Here is a 14,458-nt window from a genome sequence, read left to right on the forward strand (position 1 = left end):
CACAGAGATACCCAGAAGGGTTTTCAGCGATGCACATGCGCACGCAACCAACCCACAAAATCATCCATACAATGCACGTATATTTCTGTAAACAGTTTTTTAAAAAACATGCTCATGTTTCAAAATGACATGTTCTCAACAGCAGCCAGGTTGACACCACTCCAGAGCGATCATGCCCAGACATATACAGAAACGTACTTGAGATTTTTGGGGGGGAAGCAGGATACCCGTACCGTACCTGTAAGCCTGCATAACGCTGAAGGATCCCGCTAATGCTTGCTAAGTCAGCACCACAGGCGCACGCACACACCGCACACATGTAGCAGCGTGGACACACAAAACATGTTTTTAGCAAAGATGAGCAAGGTCCTCGCATATATGCATCCCAGCAATCACAAATGGGTTTTTTACTCAAATGTAATTTCGTAATTTGCAGATGCTCACACACGGCTCTGCTTGTACACACAAACAGCATAGACAGATTAGAACCCTCCTCCTATGTGCACAGATGCATGCATTTTCTGTTTTCACAGCAATAAAATGTCACAGATTCATATAAAACGAAGAGGCAGCTCTGCAAACAGAGAAGCAATCTATCTAGGGATAAATATAGTGCTCAGAAGGGAACCAATAGATTTCTTTTTTTATTTCACGACATCTGCATGCAGAGGGGGGAAAAAATGAGAACAATGGCTTGTCAATACACAGACAGATAAAGGGACCATCTAAAAATCATTTCCACACTTACCATGTGTTTATTCCGGAGTCGGCAGAGGAAATAAAAAGGCACACGCCTGGAGAAAAAGGAGAGATGACACACCCAAGCCTGGAGCGAGTGCAGAGACAGGGAGAAATCTCAGCGGGGAATAGCATGGATCATGCTCCGGAGAAAAGACAACCCAGTGGAGGGAGCCAGATCGTATGGGGGGGGGGAAGGCAGCTGGAAATGGGAGCTGAAAGATGAAGGGGTGCTGAAATGGACCAGCATGGGTGGGGGGAGGAGGGGAGGCACAAAAACACAGCGAGAGCCTTGAGGTAGATTCCAAATGGAGGGATCAGGTGGGAATAGTATGAAACATAGTGGGGGGGGAAGGGGGGGTGAGAAAAGCAAGAGCCAGTGGAAATCCAGAAACTGAGCAGCTGAAGATGTCAGTGGAAGATGGGGTGGAAAACGAGCTGCCGTAGGAAGAAGAATCACGGAAATGGCAGAAAACAGCAGACCTCAGGTGGTAAGACGCCTGGGCAGAGATCAGCAGGGAAATGCCACAGATCCAAGACGAGAGATGTGTGGGCGGTAGGAAGGAAACCCTCACCCAAACTATGGGGGGCGGGGGCGGGGGCGGGGGGGGGAGAATAGCCTGTGGAGCTCTGAAAAAAATTATAGTGATAGGGAGGTAAAAATTACAATATTTATCAAAACACTCCTGCCAGTGGGGGAGAAAGGTAGAAAGGAGAGCTAATTTAAAAGAGACAAATAGGTATTTTCCCCAAGGGGAGGCAAATTGTCAGTGGGGAGAAGAAATCAGCCACTTGTGAAGCAAGCAAGAAGGGAAAATAATATCCAGGTGGAAAGATTCTTGCAAGCGAATGTGCAGAGATGTCCTACTGAAGGTTCCTGGGTGCTGGAACGATGGAAGGGGTATTGGATTGTGGGGCTGGAGACGTAGGAGGGGCTGCCAGGTTATTAAAGGGGGAGCCCCTGTGTTCCCCCACAGCCACTTCTGGCATGGATTAGATGTGAGGGGTGGCGTTGCAAAGTTGGTAAGGGGGGGAGGGGAAAGAGACTGTGCTAAAAGCAGGCTCCACCCTTGCCGTCCCCCTGGTGACATTGGGTTCCCCCCACAAAATGAAAAAGACACCCTCCAAGGAGTCAAAGACAAGTCTTTTATTTGATTTCTAACATGTAAAAACATACAAGGCACTGAGAAATGACACCCCCCACCCCCTCCCACTGCCAAGCCAGGAACTGCCCTAACTTTCCAGCACCCTTCCAACTCTTGTATGCAAAAGATTTACAAAGTGTTCACCCCAGCTCAAGTCCTGCCTTTTGAATGCTCTTCCTGAAGAACCCCCAAACACCACAAAAGAGGCTGCCCTGAAGATGACCACCCCCACACAATCGCCCAGCTAGCCATTTATGGATGCAGGTGATCTCCGCTGCTCTCCGTGAAGCCAGGATTCCCTATATCTTCCCCAATTCAATATGGGACTCTGAGATCCATTGCTGTCCTCCCCCAATCTGCCATTTATGTCATCTTGGAAGGAAGCTCTCTTCCATGCCTTCGTCTCACCTCTTTGCCATTCAGAGGGAGCCAGCCCCCGCCTAACCAAATGCCTCTCCTATCAAACTACCCACAAGTTTTTGACACTATGTCACCCTCCCTCACCCAGATCCCCATGGTTTTTCCCCGAGAGAGGTGAAGTGAGCCATCCATCAATTGGTCCGCTGATATATTTCGGTAAGTAGGAAGGCAGGCTGGAGACCCGTCAGAGACGGGATGGGGCACCTCCACCCACCACCATGGTCTCCCCTGTGATGTAGTTGGCATCCGCAGAGCAAAGGAAGGAAACCATCCCTGAACAGTCAGACGGGACTCCAATCCTGAAGGGAGAAATGGAATAGACTGATTAGGTCGCCGAATGAAGGGATTGCTTCAAAGAGATTCATGGTGGGAGTAGATTAGAGGAAGGGATGGAGAGAGACGTAGAGCGGAACCACAAGTGACAAAAGGCACAGATTGGACACTTGCCAGCTTCCCTCAAGTTTTGATGGGAAATGTAGGCAGCTTGGCGGAATGTTGGACAAGTGACAGTTGAAAAGTCCACTGGACAGCAGTCAGAGAGCGAAGCTGCGAGACCAGGATGCCTACATTTCCCATCAAAACTTGAGGGAAGCGGACAAGTGTCCAATCTGTGCCTTTTGTCACTTGTACTTCCGCTTGTACAGAGAGAGAGGAGAGAAGAACGAGAAACATAGGCAAGAGGCTGGGGCGAATCTAGGCAAGTAGGAAGAAGGCCGGAGGTAGGACAAGTCAGCGGGAGCAGTTGGTGATAAACAGCGGGCAGTATCAGAAGAAAAACAGTTGGATATCGGGATTTTCAGAAAGGGCCCTGGAACCAAAGCCAAATGGAAACCTGAGGTAGGAGCAGGGCTTTTTTTCTGGGAAAAGAGGTGGTGGAATTCAGTAGGTTGCCAGCACAGGGGGCAACTCTTGGCGGGAGGTGGTGCCCCTGGTACCACATGTGCACGCGCAAAGTGCACGCATGCTCCCAGGGCCAATGACATCACTTTGGGTCAGCTGGAACAATTTAAAAGTTTAAATTGCCCTTGGTGAAAATGGTCACATGGCTGGTGGCCCCACCCCCTGATCTCCAGACAGAGGGGAGTTTAGATTGCCCTCTGCACCACCCGGCATGGAGGGCAATCTCAACTCCCCTCTGTCTGGAGATTGGGGGCGGGGCCACCAGCCATGTGACCATTTTCAAGAGGTTCCGGAACTCCGTTCCGCTGCGTTCCAGCTGAAAAAAAGCCCTGGGTACGAGTTATTCAACTCAGGGTCATGGAGGCTGGTTGGTGGAGCCAGATTCACCAGGCGAGATCTGGTGATGTGCCTGTCCCCCCCGTCCCATTACCATTTGGTTATGGTTCAATGGGCTGGCCCCTGCCTTGCCCTTCGCCTCGCTTGCCTTCTGGAGAATTTCTAAAGTTAATTTTTGAACTGGCACATGCACAGCTTGCCGCTCGTACAGGTTACCAATCCATAGGATATAGGCACATTGATTAAATACCAGCGTAACCACACACAAAAAAAGAGAAAGAAATCCTGGTGTAACCGTGCCATTTCATCTAGATTCCTTTTGGCACAGCATTTTCCTCTATGCACCCTGGGCACCTGCATGAGGTATGGAATAAGATGCAGGTTGGAAACATTGGCAAACCGTGCCTAGACAGCAGCCTCAGTGAAGACCAGGCATCAAAAATGGACACCCAGCTTACTGTTGCCATCCTGCTAACAAGATCAGGTCATTTGGAATTTTGTAAGCATATTCCAAGTTCCCACCCCCAGAGCAAGAGGATCCTAATTCAAATCCTCCCCAAACCCCCAACAGAGGCAGCACGCCGATGAGGGTAAGAGAGTAGATGGGGGAAGTGCCCAAGAGGCAATGAGAGGTTCTTGCAAGTTCAGAAATGGTGCCTCTCTTCCCATTTACTGCTCCAAACTGAGGTTCACAGCAATCTACAGGGTATCAAAAAGCATCTCTGGGAAAGCAGGTCTGCTGGGACTAAGCTACAAGAAGTGGCTGTGCACGGAAATGCTTCATTCTGGAGGAGGGAAATAGACGGGCGGGCCTTGTAGGCCACTCTGTGGGTGACTGCTGCCATGGAGTTGGGTCAAGAAGAGCAGAGGAAGGCTTTTTTAAAAAGCATACACAGTGTCAGGCATCTAATTCAAACAAGCTGTTTCTGACGTGGTACAGCCCCGACAGGAATAGTGTACGGAGCTGCAGCTGGCCCACAGACTACCCCACTGGACCACTGGAACGGAAGGGCCGCCATTACCTCTGAATCCGCATGGTCTCCAGCATCTTGTTTTCGTTGGATTTGTCCTGCCAAAGCTGGAGGGAAAAGACTCATCAGTTGATCTGGTTCTGTTCTGTTCCAGCCCCGTCAGGTTCCCCTTCCCACCCTCCGGTACTTACGGCTGAGCTGAATTTTGTCCGGATCAGTCCAGGAGCCAGCGAGTTGATGCGGATGTTGCTCGGGGCCAACTCGGGGGCCAGAGTGCGGGTGAGGCCCAGAAGAGCTGTCTTGCTGACATTGTAGGGGCCCAAGCCCTAAGGGAAACAGCAAGAAAAGAGCTTGGGTGCTACAGGGGCTGATCAAAGCCCAGGGCCGATTCCAGACGGCCCTCCCCATGCCGAAACGTCGCACGTCGTCGCATGGAAAATGCGAAATATCACGTTTTCTCGTGCGAGTTTTGCGCGACGTCGTGCAAAACTCGCGCGAGAAAACGCGGTATTTCGCGTTTTCCGCACGACGCGCGACGTTTCGGCATGGGGAGGGCCGTCTGGAATCGGCCCAGGGCTGGTTCAAGGGTAGGTGACTGTGATAATTGCTTAGGGAAGAAGCAGATTTTTGAAGCCTGCGTTGTTTTCACACGTTTTTACCCTTGCGCAAAATCGCGCAAAACTCACGGAACGAGGGCGTCTTCATGGCGCGATTTCTGACGTCACCCCATGATTCCGTTTTGTGGTGCGATGACATCAAAAGTTGTGCCGTGAAGCCGCCCTTGTTCCATGAGCTTTGCGAGATTTTGCGTGAGGGTAAAGACGTGTGAAAACGACCCCTCTCTGAGGCACACTGGATCTTGGAAATTTCCCATCAAATTTCCACATCCTTCTCTGGTTTTGGACAGTGCAATGCTTAATCAGTTATATTAATAGCTCTTAAACTCTTCTGATGGTATAGTGGTTACAGCAGAAGCAGGGAAACCAAAAGCTAATGATGAACTGGAGAGGTAATAAGTATTTTAATAATAAAAGTGTTGTGGTCCCAATGAATTTCGCTATTGCTTCTTCGGGGGGAACTATAATACAATCCAATTAGCTAGTAATCTGGCTATAAGAGGGTATCCACACCAGATACTGCAGTCTGCACGTTCAGAACTTTATTTTCGTATGAAAAAACCCCCCAGTAGTGGTAGGCTTTCATGTAGTTTTAATAATGTGAGTGTTGGATTTTTAAAACAGTATTTACAGAAACTGCTATATTTTAGAGGGCATTTCTGTGTGTGATAGGTAAAGGTAAAGGTAGTCCCCTGTGCAAGCACCGAGTCATTACTGACCCATGGGGGGACGTCACACTGTGACGTTTTCTTGGCAGACTTTTTATGGGGTGGTTTGCCATTGCTTTCCCCAGTCATCTACACTTTACCCCCAGGAAACTGGGTACTCATTTTACCGACCTCAGAAGGATGGAAGGCTGAGTCAACCTTGAGCCTGCTACTTGAACCCGGATTCCACCGGGATCGAACTCAGGTCATGAGCAGAGCTTGGGCTGCAGTACTGCAGCTTACCGCTCTGCGCCACGAGTGTGATAAGATACCAGTAACTGTGTTTAAGAGGACTACCGATTTAAGAGATTTCCTAGTAATATCTATCATCAGTTGAAACACAACAAATTTTGCCAATCACCAGACTTCCTCAGTGACATTTTCCTTGTAGGAACAGCCTCACTGTAAATTTACGTGTAATATGAAACAATTTATTAATCCTGTCAATAAAAACAGTACATACTCTTTCAAGTTGGACTGCAATAGAACAGCAAGATTCCAGTCCAGTAGCACCTTAAAGACCAGCAAGATTTTCAAGATAAAAACTTTCAAGAGTCAAAGCTCTGAAGAAGGGAGCTTTGATTCTTGAAAGCTTATACCCTGAAAATCTTTAAGGTGCCACTGGACTCAAATCCTCTAGTACATACTCGAGAATTGTACTACGTGCAGTTCCAACTGAGTTTTTTATATCAAATGTCCTTGGGGTAAGCTATAGGTGAGAAAAACAAAGAGGAATTTAAAGCAGCACATTGCAGAACACAAAAATAACATTAATTTGGGGAGAGAAAGGTGGTTTTCTGGTTAAACATCCTATAGAATATGACCACTGGTCTATAGATTTTATGTTTTGGGCCATACAGAAACTTGATTGCCAGAATGACAAATTGCTGTTGAAAAAAAAGAGACTGAATGGGTTTTCAGATTGCTCACACTGGTCCCCAAAGGATTAAATGAAGATTTGGAATTCCCCACAGCTGCTCTAGATAGAAGATTGCAGTTTCATTCTCCTCCTTTCACTCCGTTTTTGCCAGTCAGGTCCTAGACACAATTAACTAGCAGGTTGGTTATATCCAGGGGTCATTTCATAGAAAAAGAGCTGGAGGAACTCATTAGCATAACTCATTAGCATATGCCACGCCTCTTGCCATCACCGGAAGTGCCATTAGTATAACTGATTTGCATGTGCCACACCCCCAGACATCACCTGTTCTGGCTGTTTTGGACCCAATCCTGGCCATTCAGGGCCGAAATTGGGCCCAAAATGGCAAAAGGGGGCTGAAAATGGCTGAAAAGGGGCCCAAAATGGTCACGATCGGGCCGCTGATGAACAGGAGAGTGATCCACCACTCGTCAGAAGCCCGATCCAGGCCATTTTGGCCCCGATCCAGGCTGAAACGGGCCCAAAGCAGCTGAGAGTCAGGTGGGCGGGGCCACCTGCCATGTGACCTCTTTGGGGAACTGCTGGAACCGCATTCCTGTGCGTTCCCCCTCGAAATGAGCCCTGGTTGTATCTATTCCAATAATATGTAGGCTGTATAGTTTTTATTAAAATATTTATTACTTTTTTCTTCATTGCCCTGGTAGCGTTTTGCTCCATTCCCTCCCTGCCCCGCTTTTACTTTTCCACTGGCAGGCCATTTTGTTCTCCTTTTTTGTAGCGGTTAGTATCAGGTTAGAATCTGAGAGGCAGTTTCACTCTCTCATCTTAACATACCCCACAGGGTTGTTGTGAGGACAAAACGAAGGAGGTGAGAATGATGCTGTAAGCCACCTCTGAGGGAGAAACACAGGGTGTAAATGTTTAAATATATGCTATATCAACACATGCCATTCTCAACATGGCCTCATCTGTGGATACTTAAATTCAGAGACTGGGGCCATGAACAGACAAGCTATATCTTTCCACAAACCTGAGAAAAGCCCCAGGTTTGCAGAAAAACCTGGTATCTAAAAAAAAAGATGTCAAAATCAGAGGAACAAAAGTAGTAGAGTTAAAAACCCCTCCTCTGTACCACACAGGATGGGAAATCTCCTGTAAGATAACCCCTGTGCTGTGGGCCTTCTCGCTTCAAGACAACTGCTGATACTCACATCCCAAAGTATGCAGATTTAATAAACTCATTAAATCAACTCATTAAATGTATCAACTCAAACATCTTCAATCAGCTGAGAGCCCTGAACCTGTCCTGAGGCTTGTCTGTTGAAGCTCAGCTCAAACAGAAGGGCCAAAGCAATTCTCGGCCTCCAAAGAAAGTCTAGTGGGGCAGGGCCATTGCTGACTTACCGGAAATGGTGAATACGCAGCAATTGAAGAGACGATAACGATGGAGCCACCCCTGGAAGAGAAGGGGAGAAAAGAGATTTTGCCCCTGGTGCCCTCTCTCCTTCCCCTCCATTTTCGCATTCCTCCCTCCCATCTTCCTGTCTCCCTGACTACCATTTCCTTTTGGACTAGGGGACAGGAGCCACCCATTCTCTTCTCCAAGGAGCTGCAATGGAGGACGGGGAGAAGAGGTTGGGGGTAGGTGGAAAATAAAGATGTCTTAGCGGAAGTGGCATAGGAAGGAGCCACACAGGAGTCGGGGAGCAGGCAAGGCAAACCCAAGGTAGATCAGAAAAGATTTCGCCCAAGAGATGAAGAAGGGGAATCGTTGGGACTAATGCTGAGTTTCATCTGTGGAGCTTCTGAGGCCACCTCAGAAGACAAAGGGCAGTCATATCCCACCAAGGCCATAGGGGCAGACAAACTGTTATGTCCAAGAGGGATCTGGCTAGAGCTCTTAATTCCAATGACCAGGAACGAAACCCCCATTGTGCAGCAGAGCAGAAGCCACGGAAGAGCCCCCCCCTGCAGCTTTCCAGAACGTCGCCACCAGTAGGTCCATCAAAGGTAGTTCAGAAATGCAGAAGTATCCCTTTAGTGACTCAGAGCTCACCTCTTTAAAGAGGCCAATCCGCCCCTAAAAACCTGGAATCCTGCCAGAAAGGAGGCCTTTTCACAGCCAAGCTGTAAAAGGGTGGAGCTCTGTTGTACTTAATTCCCTTGCTGGGGGCAAGGAGCTGCTGTTACAGCCAATTACCTGACACCGGTTCTTAGGCCTAAGTTTGCCAGACCGGTTCCTAGAACAGCTTGCCCCAGAGAAGCTCGGTGTTCTGGATTTCAGCTCTTCAGAGCTTGCTTGGTGCTCTGAGGCCAGCAAGAGGAAGCCAAAGCTGCACCTCTGAAAAAGGTAGAGGAGGAGCACTGTGGGAGAAGCTGGGAGGAGACCAAGGGTGCCGGATTGAGCTTGTGTAGAGCAGTGCGTGTGTGAAAAGGGCTGCCAGGAAACGTGAATGGAATGACACTAACAGAGCAATCCTACATCCACTGAAGCAAATGGACTTAGAGGGGAGTAACTATTCTTAGGATTACATTGCAAGAGTTGCAGAAAATGCAACATTTTGAGTTGACTAGATGTTGAGTTGACTTTGAGTTGGATGGGTGGTAAAGCCCAGCATCCGAGTAAGTCCTTTGTGATAGCAGCAAAAGGGAAAGAAAGCTGGGAGGTGGGTAGCAGAGGCTGCCTTGATGGTTCCCATGTCAGAAGAGATCTGCCGGGAGGGAGGGAGAGCTGCCTAGGTGAGAGGGGACTGGTGGGTGGGCCAGAGTCCAGTTCCCCCTGCCCTGACTCTTCTAGGGCCTGCCCCTGGGGCTCACCCCCTCTTTTCCATGTGAGGCACAACCAGCTTGACCAGTAGAGCAGTCGCCTTCACATTGATGTCCAGGATCTGAGAAAGAAAAGAGGCAGAGAAGGCTACTGAGAATGCAGGCGTGCAGCTCCCTGAAGTCATGCCAAGTCTGAAACGGGGGGAACAGAGGCCTAGAGTGAGGTTTCCTTCTCGACGGGAGCAGACAATGTGAGGAAAGCAGCAGAGGTCAGGGTGGGAGGCTGCTCCTCCAGCCATGACCTGCTTTGTGTGGGCAGTTGTGTGGCAACCATCTTGGTCCAAGTGAAAAGAGCAAGAATCCAGTGGTACCTACAAGACTAACAAAATTTGTGGTAGAGTATGAACTTTCATGAGTCACAGCTCACTTCTTCAGGTATCTGAAGAAAATTTTGAAGAAAATCTGAAGAAAATTTGTGGTAGAGTATGAACTTTCATGAGTCACAGCTTACTTCTTAAGGTATCTGAAGAAAATTTTGAAGAAAATCTGATTTTATTCAAAATTTCAGGTATCTGAAGAAAATGTGTGGTAAGGTATGAACTTTCATGAGTGACAGCTCACTTCTTCAGGTATCTGAAGAAAATTCTGAAGAAAATTCAGGTATCTGAAGAAAATTTGTGGTAGGGTATGAGCTTTTGTGAGTCACAGCTCACTTCTTCAGATACCGCGAGTTGTGACTCACAAAAGCTCATACCCTACCACAAATTTTGTTAGTCTTATAGGTGCTACTGGACTCTTGCTCTTTTCTACTGCCACAGACAGGCTAACACGGCTACCTATCTTGATCTATCTTGGTTCAAGGCAAGCTATATTTCCCACAAGCCCTTGCTGGATGCCAGCCTGTCGGCTTCATCTGATTGGGTTGCACATCACAAGTGAAACTAAGCCAGGAAGGTGTGACAGACTTTTGCACACACATTTCAGTCCCCTCTCCAGAAACTCAGCTTTTTGGTTTGCTGACTTCTTTAATAGCCCATGTGCCTTGAACCTCATTTGAAGGCAAGGTAATGCTAAAGCTCCTCTCTGTGCTGTGAAAAACTTCCCCTGCCAATTGCTGTGCCTCAACTTGTTATTAAATGCAGAAAAACAGGCAGAGTTGGCAACTCTAACCTTCCCTCCCCGCATGACTTATCCTGACACACACACACACACAGGCCCTCACAAACACAGTATTTTCTGATTTCTCTTCAGACTCTCACACCTTGTCCCACACGTCTTCCGTGGCATCGAGAGTGCTGCCGAAAAATGGATTCACGGCCGCGTTGGACACCAAGATGTCGATGCCTCCATGGCGCTCGAGTGCCTGAAACAGGAGGCCGGAATTTTAAAACAACAAGGCCAAATAAACTTCCATTTTAAAAGCCCTCCTGACACAGAATATACCTGCCCCGCATCAATCTCTTTTTAATTTTGGAGTGGAGCTGCTCCTTCCCTGACAGGTGATAACTCTCACTCCCTGGAAGAATCCCAGTCAAGAGCTGATAAACGGGTCGGTGGAAGCACCATGGAACAAGATTCATGGAGAATCTTGCTCTATCCACTAACGCCACCTCCCAAACACTCCCTATGATGAAACCAAAGACTCTTCAGCAGTGGGAGAGGCTAGATAAGGAGCTAACAACTTCTGAACGTGGCAACATGCCCTCCTTCTAACCCAAGCGTTCTCTTTTATAGGGTACAGCTGTTGGAGCCACAGTGTGAGCAGCTACCATAACTTACTGTATCTGTTTTTCATTGAATGTCCCAGCTGTTGGTCATGTAATTTTGCTGTGAATGTCCTAGCTATTGATGTTTACTATATTCACTTGTAGTATGTAATCCGCTTAGATCTTGGATCTCGGTGAGAAAGGCGAACTAGAAATAAACAATAATAATAGGTGGGGGCAAAGTGATTCCACCCCGGAACGGCAAAAAGTCCAGCAGCACCTTTAAGACTAACCAACTTTATTGTAGCATAAGCTTTCGAGAGCCACAGCCCTCTTTGACAGATGATTGCATCTGACGAAGAGAGCTGTGGCTCTCGGAAGCTTATGCTACAATAAAGTTGGTTAGTCTTAAAGGTGCTACTGGGCTCTTTGCTATTTCGCTACTGCAGACTAACATGGCTAACTCCTCTGGATCTACACCCCTGAATAAACACTTTATTGACTTCCACTGCCCCTTTGAAGTTCCTTGGGCTGGATGAGGAAAGAAGGGGTGGGTGGGAAGAAGAGCAAGTGGGGGAGAAAGGAAGGCCAGCCGGGCTGCAGGCTGCTTCTTGCCCATTGGCCTCAAGGCATGGTGGTGCAGGGACATGAGAGCAGGATGGTGGTGCATGTGCCCACCAAGAAGGTGGCAATGGCGGGGCAGTATCTTGCTCTCTCAACAAGCATGTCATCTGCTGTCAGTGTTGGCAGGTAAGGCCTTGTGGGAGCTACAAATGAGAACCCCCCTGCATGGTCGTCAGTAAATTCTCACGTCGCCAAAGGTTTTAGGAACTGTTCTAGGGCATATGCAGTAATACCAGCATGATGCAAGCACCTCTTTAGAACTCCCTGATGGCCATTTAGTGACACATGATGGGTCAGTTGGCAGACCCCCCGTCATTAGCAAGTGGTGGGCAGAGGAACCCCCACCGCCCAAGTCAACCCCTGGTTTTTTTGCAAGTGCGCAGTCTCAAGACCCACATGCTCACCGCATCGATCAGGCGCTGCCTGTCCTCTGCCTTCCCTACATGACACACCAATCCCGACACACTCAGGTTCTCTTTCTGCAGTTCAGCCACGGCCCGGTCCACGTTGGCTTGCTTCCGGCTGCTCAGAACCACGTGGGCTCCATCCTGGCCTAGGCGACGGGCAATTGCAAAGCCGATCCTTGCAAAAAAGCAAGCACGAAGGGTGGGATAACGTTACAGAGACCGAACGCCCTAGAGGCAGCAGTGGGAATCCCAGCCTGAATCTGTTACGGGACGGAGCTGAGTGTCTCTGGCGAGGAGAAATCCTGGTTTTTATAAACTTATTACTTCGTTTATTAAGTTGTGAGATGTGTCCCAGAGAGATGGGTAGATTCAACTATAATTTCTACCACAGACTCACGGGTGGGGTCACTTAGGCAAGTCCTCAATCGCAATTTAAATTAAGGGCTTTATCTTATGGGCTTTTTAATGGTCTGCTTTCTGTTTTACGGATCTTTTTCATGCTTTTTACGTCCAACAGCTTGTGTTTTAATATTGTGGTTTTTAATTGCCACCTTGATCAGAACTCCTAAGAGGCGGCACAGAATTATTCTAAATAAATAAATAATAAATAAATATGGGGATCATAGAGCTAGGATAATGATGGATAATGCTAGGAAAGGTGGAAGGTAGCCGGAAAAGAGGAAGACCCAACATGAGACGGCTTGACTTAATAAAGGAAGCCACGGCCTCCGATTTGCAAGTCTGTTAATAATTGTACGTTTTGGAGGTTGTTAATTCATTGGGTCACCAACAGCTGTTAGCGCCATGACGGCTGACAGCGCACAGCACTGGATACCTTACAGGGCTGTTATCAGGACTGCTGAAAGAAGGTTTGTGATGTGATTTAAAAATATAAGGCACTATTATAATCCTTCCAGGCTCAAAGCCCTGCTGGTTTCAAGGCATGGCTTCATTAAACACAAATACGTTACTCCTTTTTAAGTTGGTTCCATGGAGGATTTCTTGTCTGGTGTCTGAGTTAACCATTAGCTGGGGCTCTAATGTAGGAACAGAGAATCACTGTCAAATGTGGCTTTTGTCACCACCAAAAATTCTCCAGGGGGGGGCTTAACCTGAGCCAAAGATGACCCCTACCTATGCATGAAGGAGCCCTCCCAGGCAGTTCAAAGGGCTCCTCTTGGGGCACAGGCTGCAAGCCCCAGCACCTCTTGGCTTTGGGGAGAATGTAGTGAACTCACCCCTCGGTAGAGGCGGTCACCAGCGCCACCTTGTCGGCGAGGGTCCCATGGGCACGACTGCTAGTGCTGGCCATCCGGAGAACGCGGTGCAGAGCTTGCCTGGGGTGGAGGGAAGCGATGATAGCGTGGATCATCCTAGGCTGATCACAGTCACGCCTCCTTTGGACTCTGCCCCGTTCCGGAGTCCAGGAGCTCCTGCAAGAAAGGATGCCAACCTCCAGGTGGAGTCGGGAGATCTCCCGGAATTCCAACTGATCTCCAGACTACAGATAGCGGTTCCCCTGGAGGAAGGGGCAGCTTCCGAGGGCAGGCTCTGTGGCATACCATAGATTCTAGGGGGAATCCTTCCCCAAACTTCCCTTCCACAGGCACTGCCCTCAAATATCTAGGAATTTCCCAGGCCAGAATGGGCAAAACTCTAATTCGCACCTGGCTCGTTCAAGGCACACATACGGATCAGTCCCCCACCTCCACTCATCCCTCTTTGACTTCGTCTCTGCGTCCTGCCCCATCCCGCAGCCCACCAACTTTGCTCGGCATTGCAAGGGGATTGCAGCTCCCTTCCGGGTTGGTTTGCAGTGACTTGCAAAAATCTGACACACACCCCTCCCTCCACCCCCGCCGCTGCTTTTTAGGATTCTTTCTTGCTCTGCATTGCATTCTTTGCAAAAGGATCCCAGCTGCAAAACGCCTCACCTCCCAGATCTCTCCCGATCCAACGAAGAAAAGAAGAGAAGAACTAGGGGAAGACACGAAGTTAGGAATTGTAGAGGGAGGGGGTTGGCTGGGAGAAGAGGGGGGACGCGATCGCCCCCCGGTGGCCGAAAGGCGTGCGGACGGGAGGCGCGTATCTAGGCCAAAGGCTGCCGAGAGGGCGGAGAGAAGGAAGGCTGGTTTAATGGAATAATGAAGGCTCCGGGGAACACAAAGTATCTGCCCACGGAGGAGGCTGCCCGCTGCGTCTCTGCATGATGTGGCCTTTTCTCCTCCAAATTGGCTCCCG

General features: G+C 48.8%; 1 protein-coding gene across 3 annotated transcripts; it reads right to left on the reverse strand.

Annotated features, from left to right (window-relative positions):
* Positions 1–1,863: 1,863 nt before the first annotated feature.
* On the reverse strand, positions 1,864–14,233 carry LOC129338979 (dehydrogenase/reductase SDR family member 4-like). 3 transcript variants are annotated; one of them, XM_054993564.1, is made up of 9 exons: positions 14,152–14,233; positions 13,456–13,650; positions 12,215–12,392; positions 10,742–10,843; positions 9,532–9,602; positions 8,119–8,170; positions 4,702–4,836; positions 4,562–4,617; positions 1,864–2,602 (listed from the first exon to the last, which is right to left on the reverse strand). In XM_054993564.1, exons 2-9 carry the CDS (start codon positions 13,587–13,589, stop codon positions 2,488–2,490), a joined length of 843 nt encoding a protein of 280 aa, XP_054849539.1. In that variant the 5' UTR covers positions 13,590–13,650; positions 14,152–14,233; the 3' UTR covers positions 1,864–2,487. The 3 variants fall into 3 exon arrangements, with proteins under 3 accessions (XP_054849539.1, XP_054849540.1, XP_054849541.1); XM_054993565.1 differs by having other exon boundaries at positions 13,456–13,554; positions 14,152–14,225; XM_054993566.1 differs by lacking the exon at positions 9,532–9,602.
* Between the last annotated feature and the right edge of the window lie 225 nt (positions 14,234–14,458).

This window comes from Eublepharis macularius, chromosome 12, assembly GCF_028583425.1.
Source record: "Eublepharis macularius isolate TG4126 chromosome 12, MPM_Emac_v1.0, whole genome shotgun sequence".
Classification (NCBI taxonomy): Eukaryota; Metazoa; Chordata; class Lepidosauria; order Squamata; family Eublepharidae; genus Eublepharis; species Eublepharis macularius.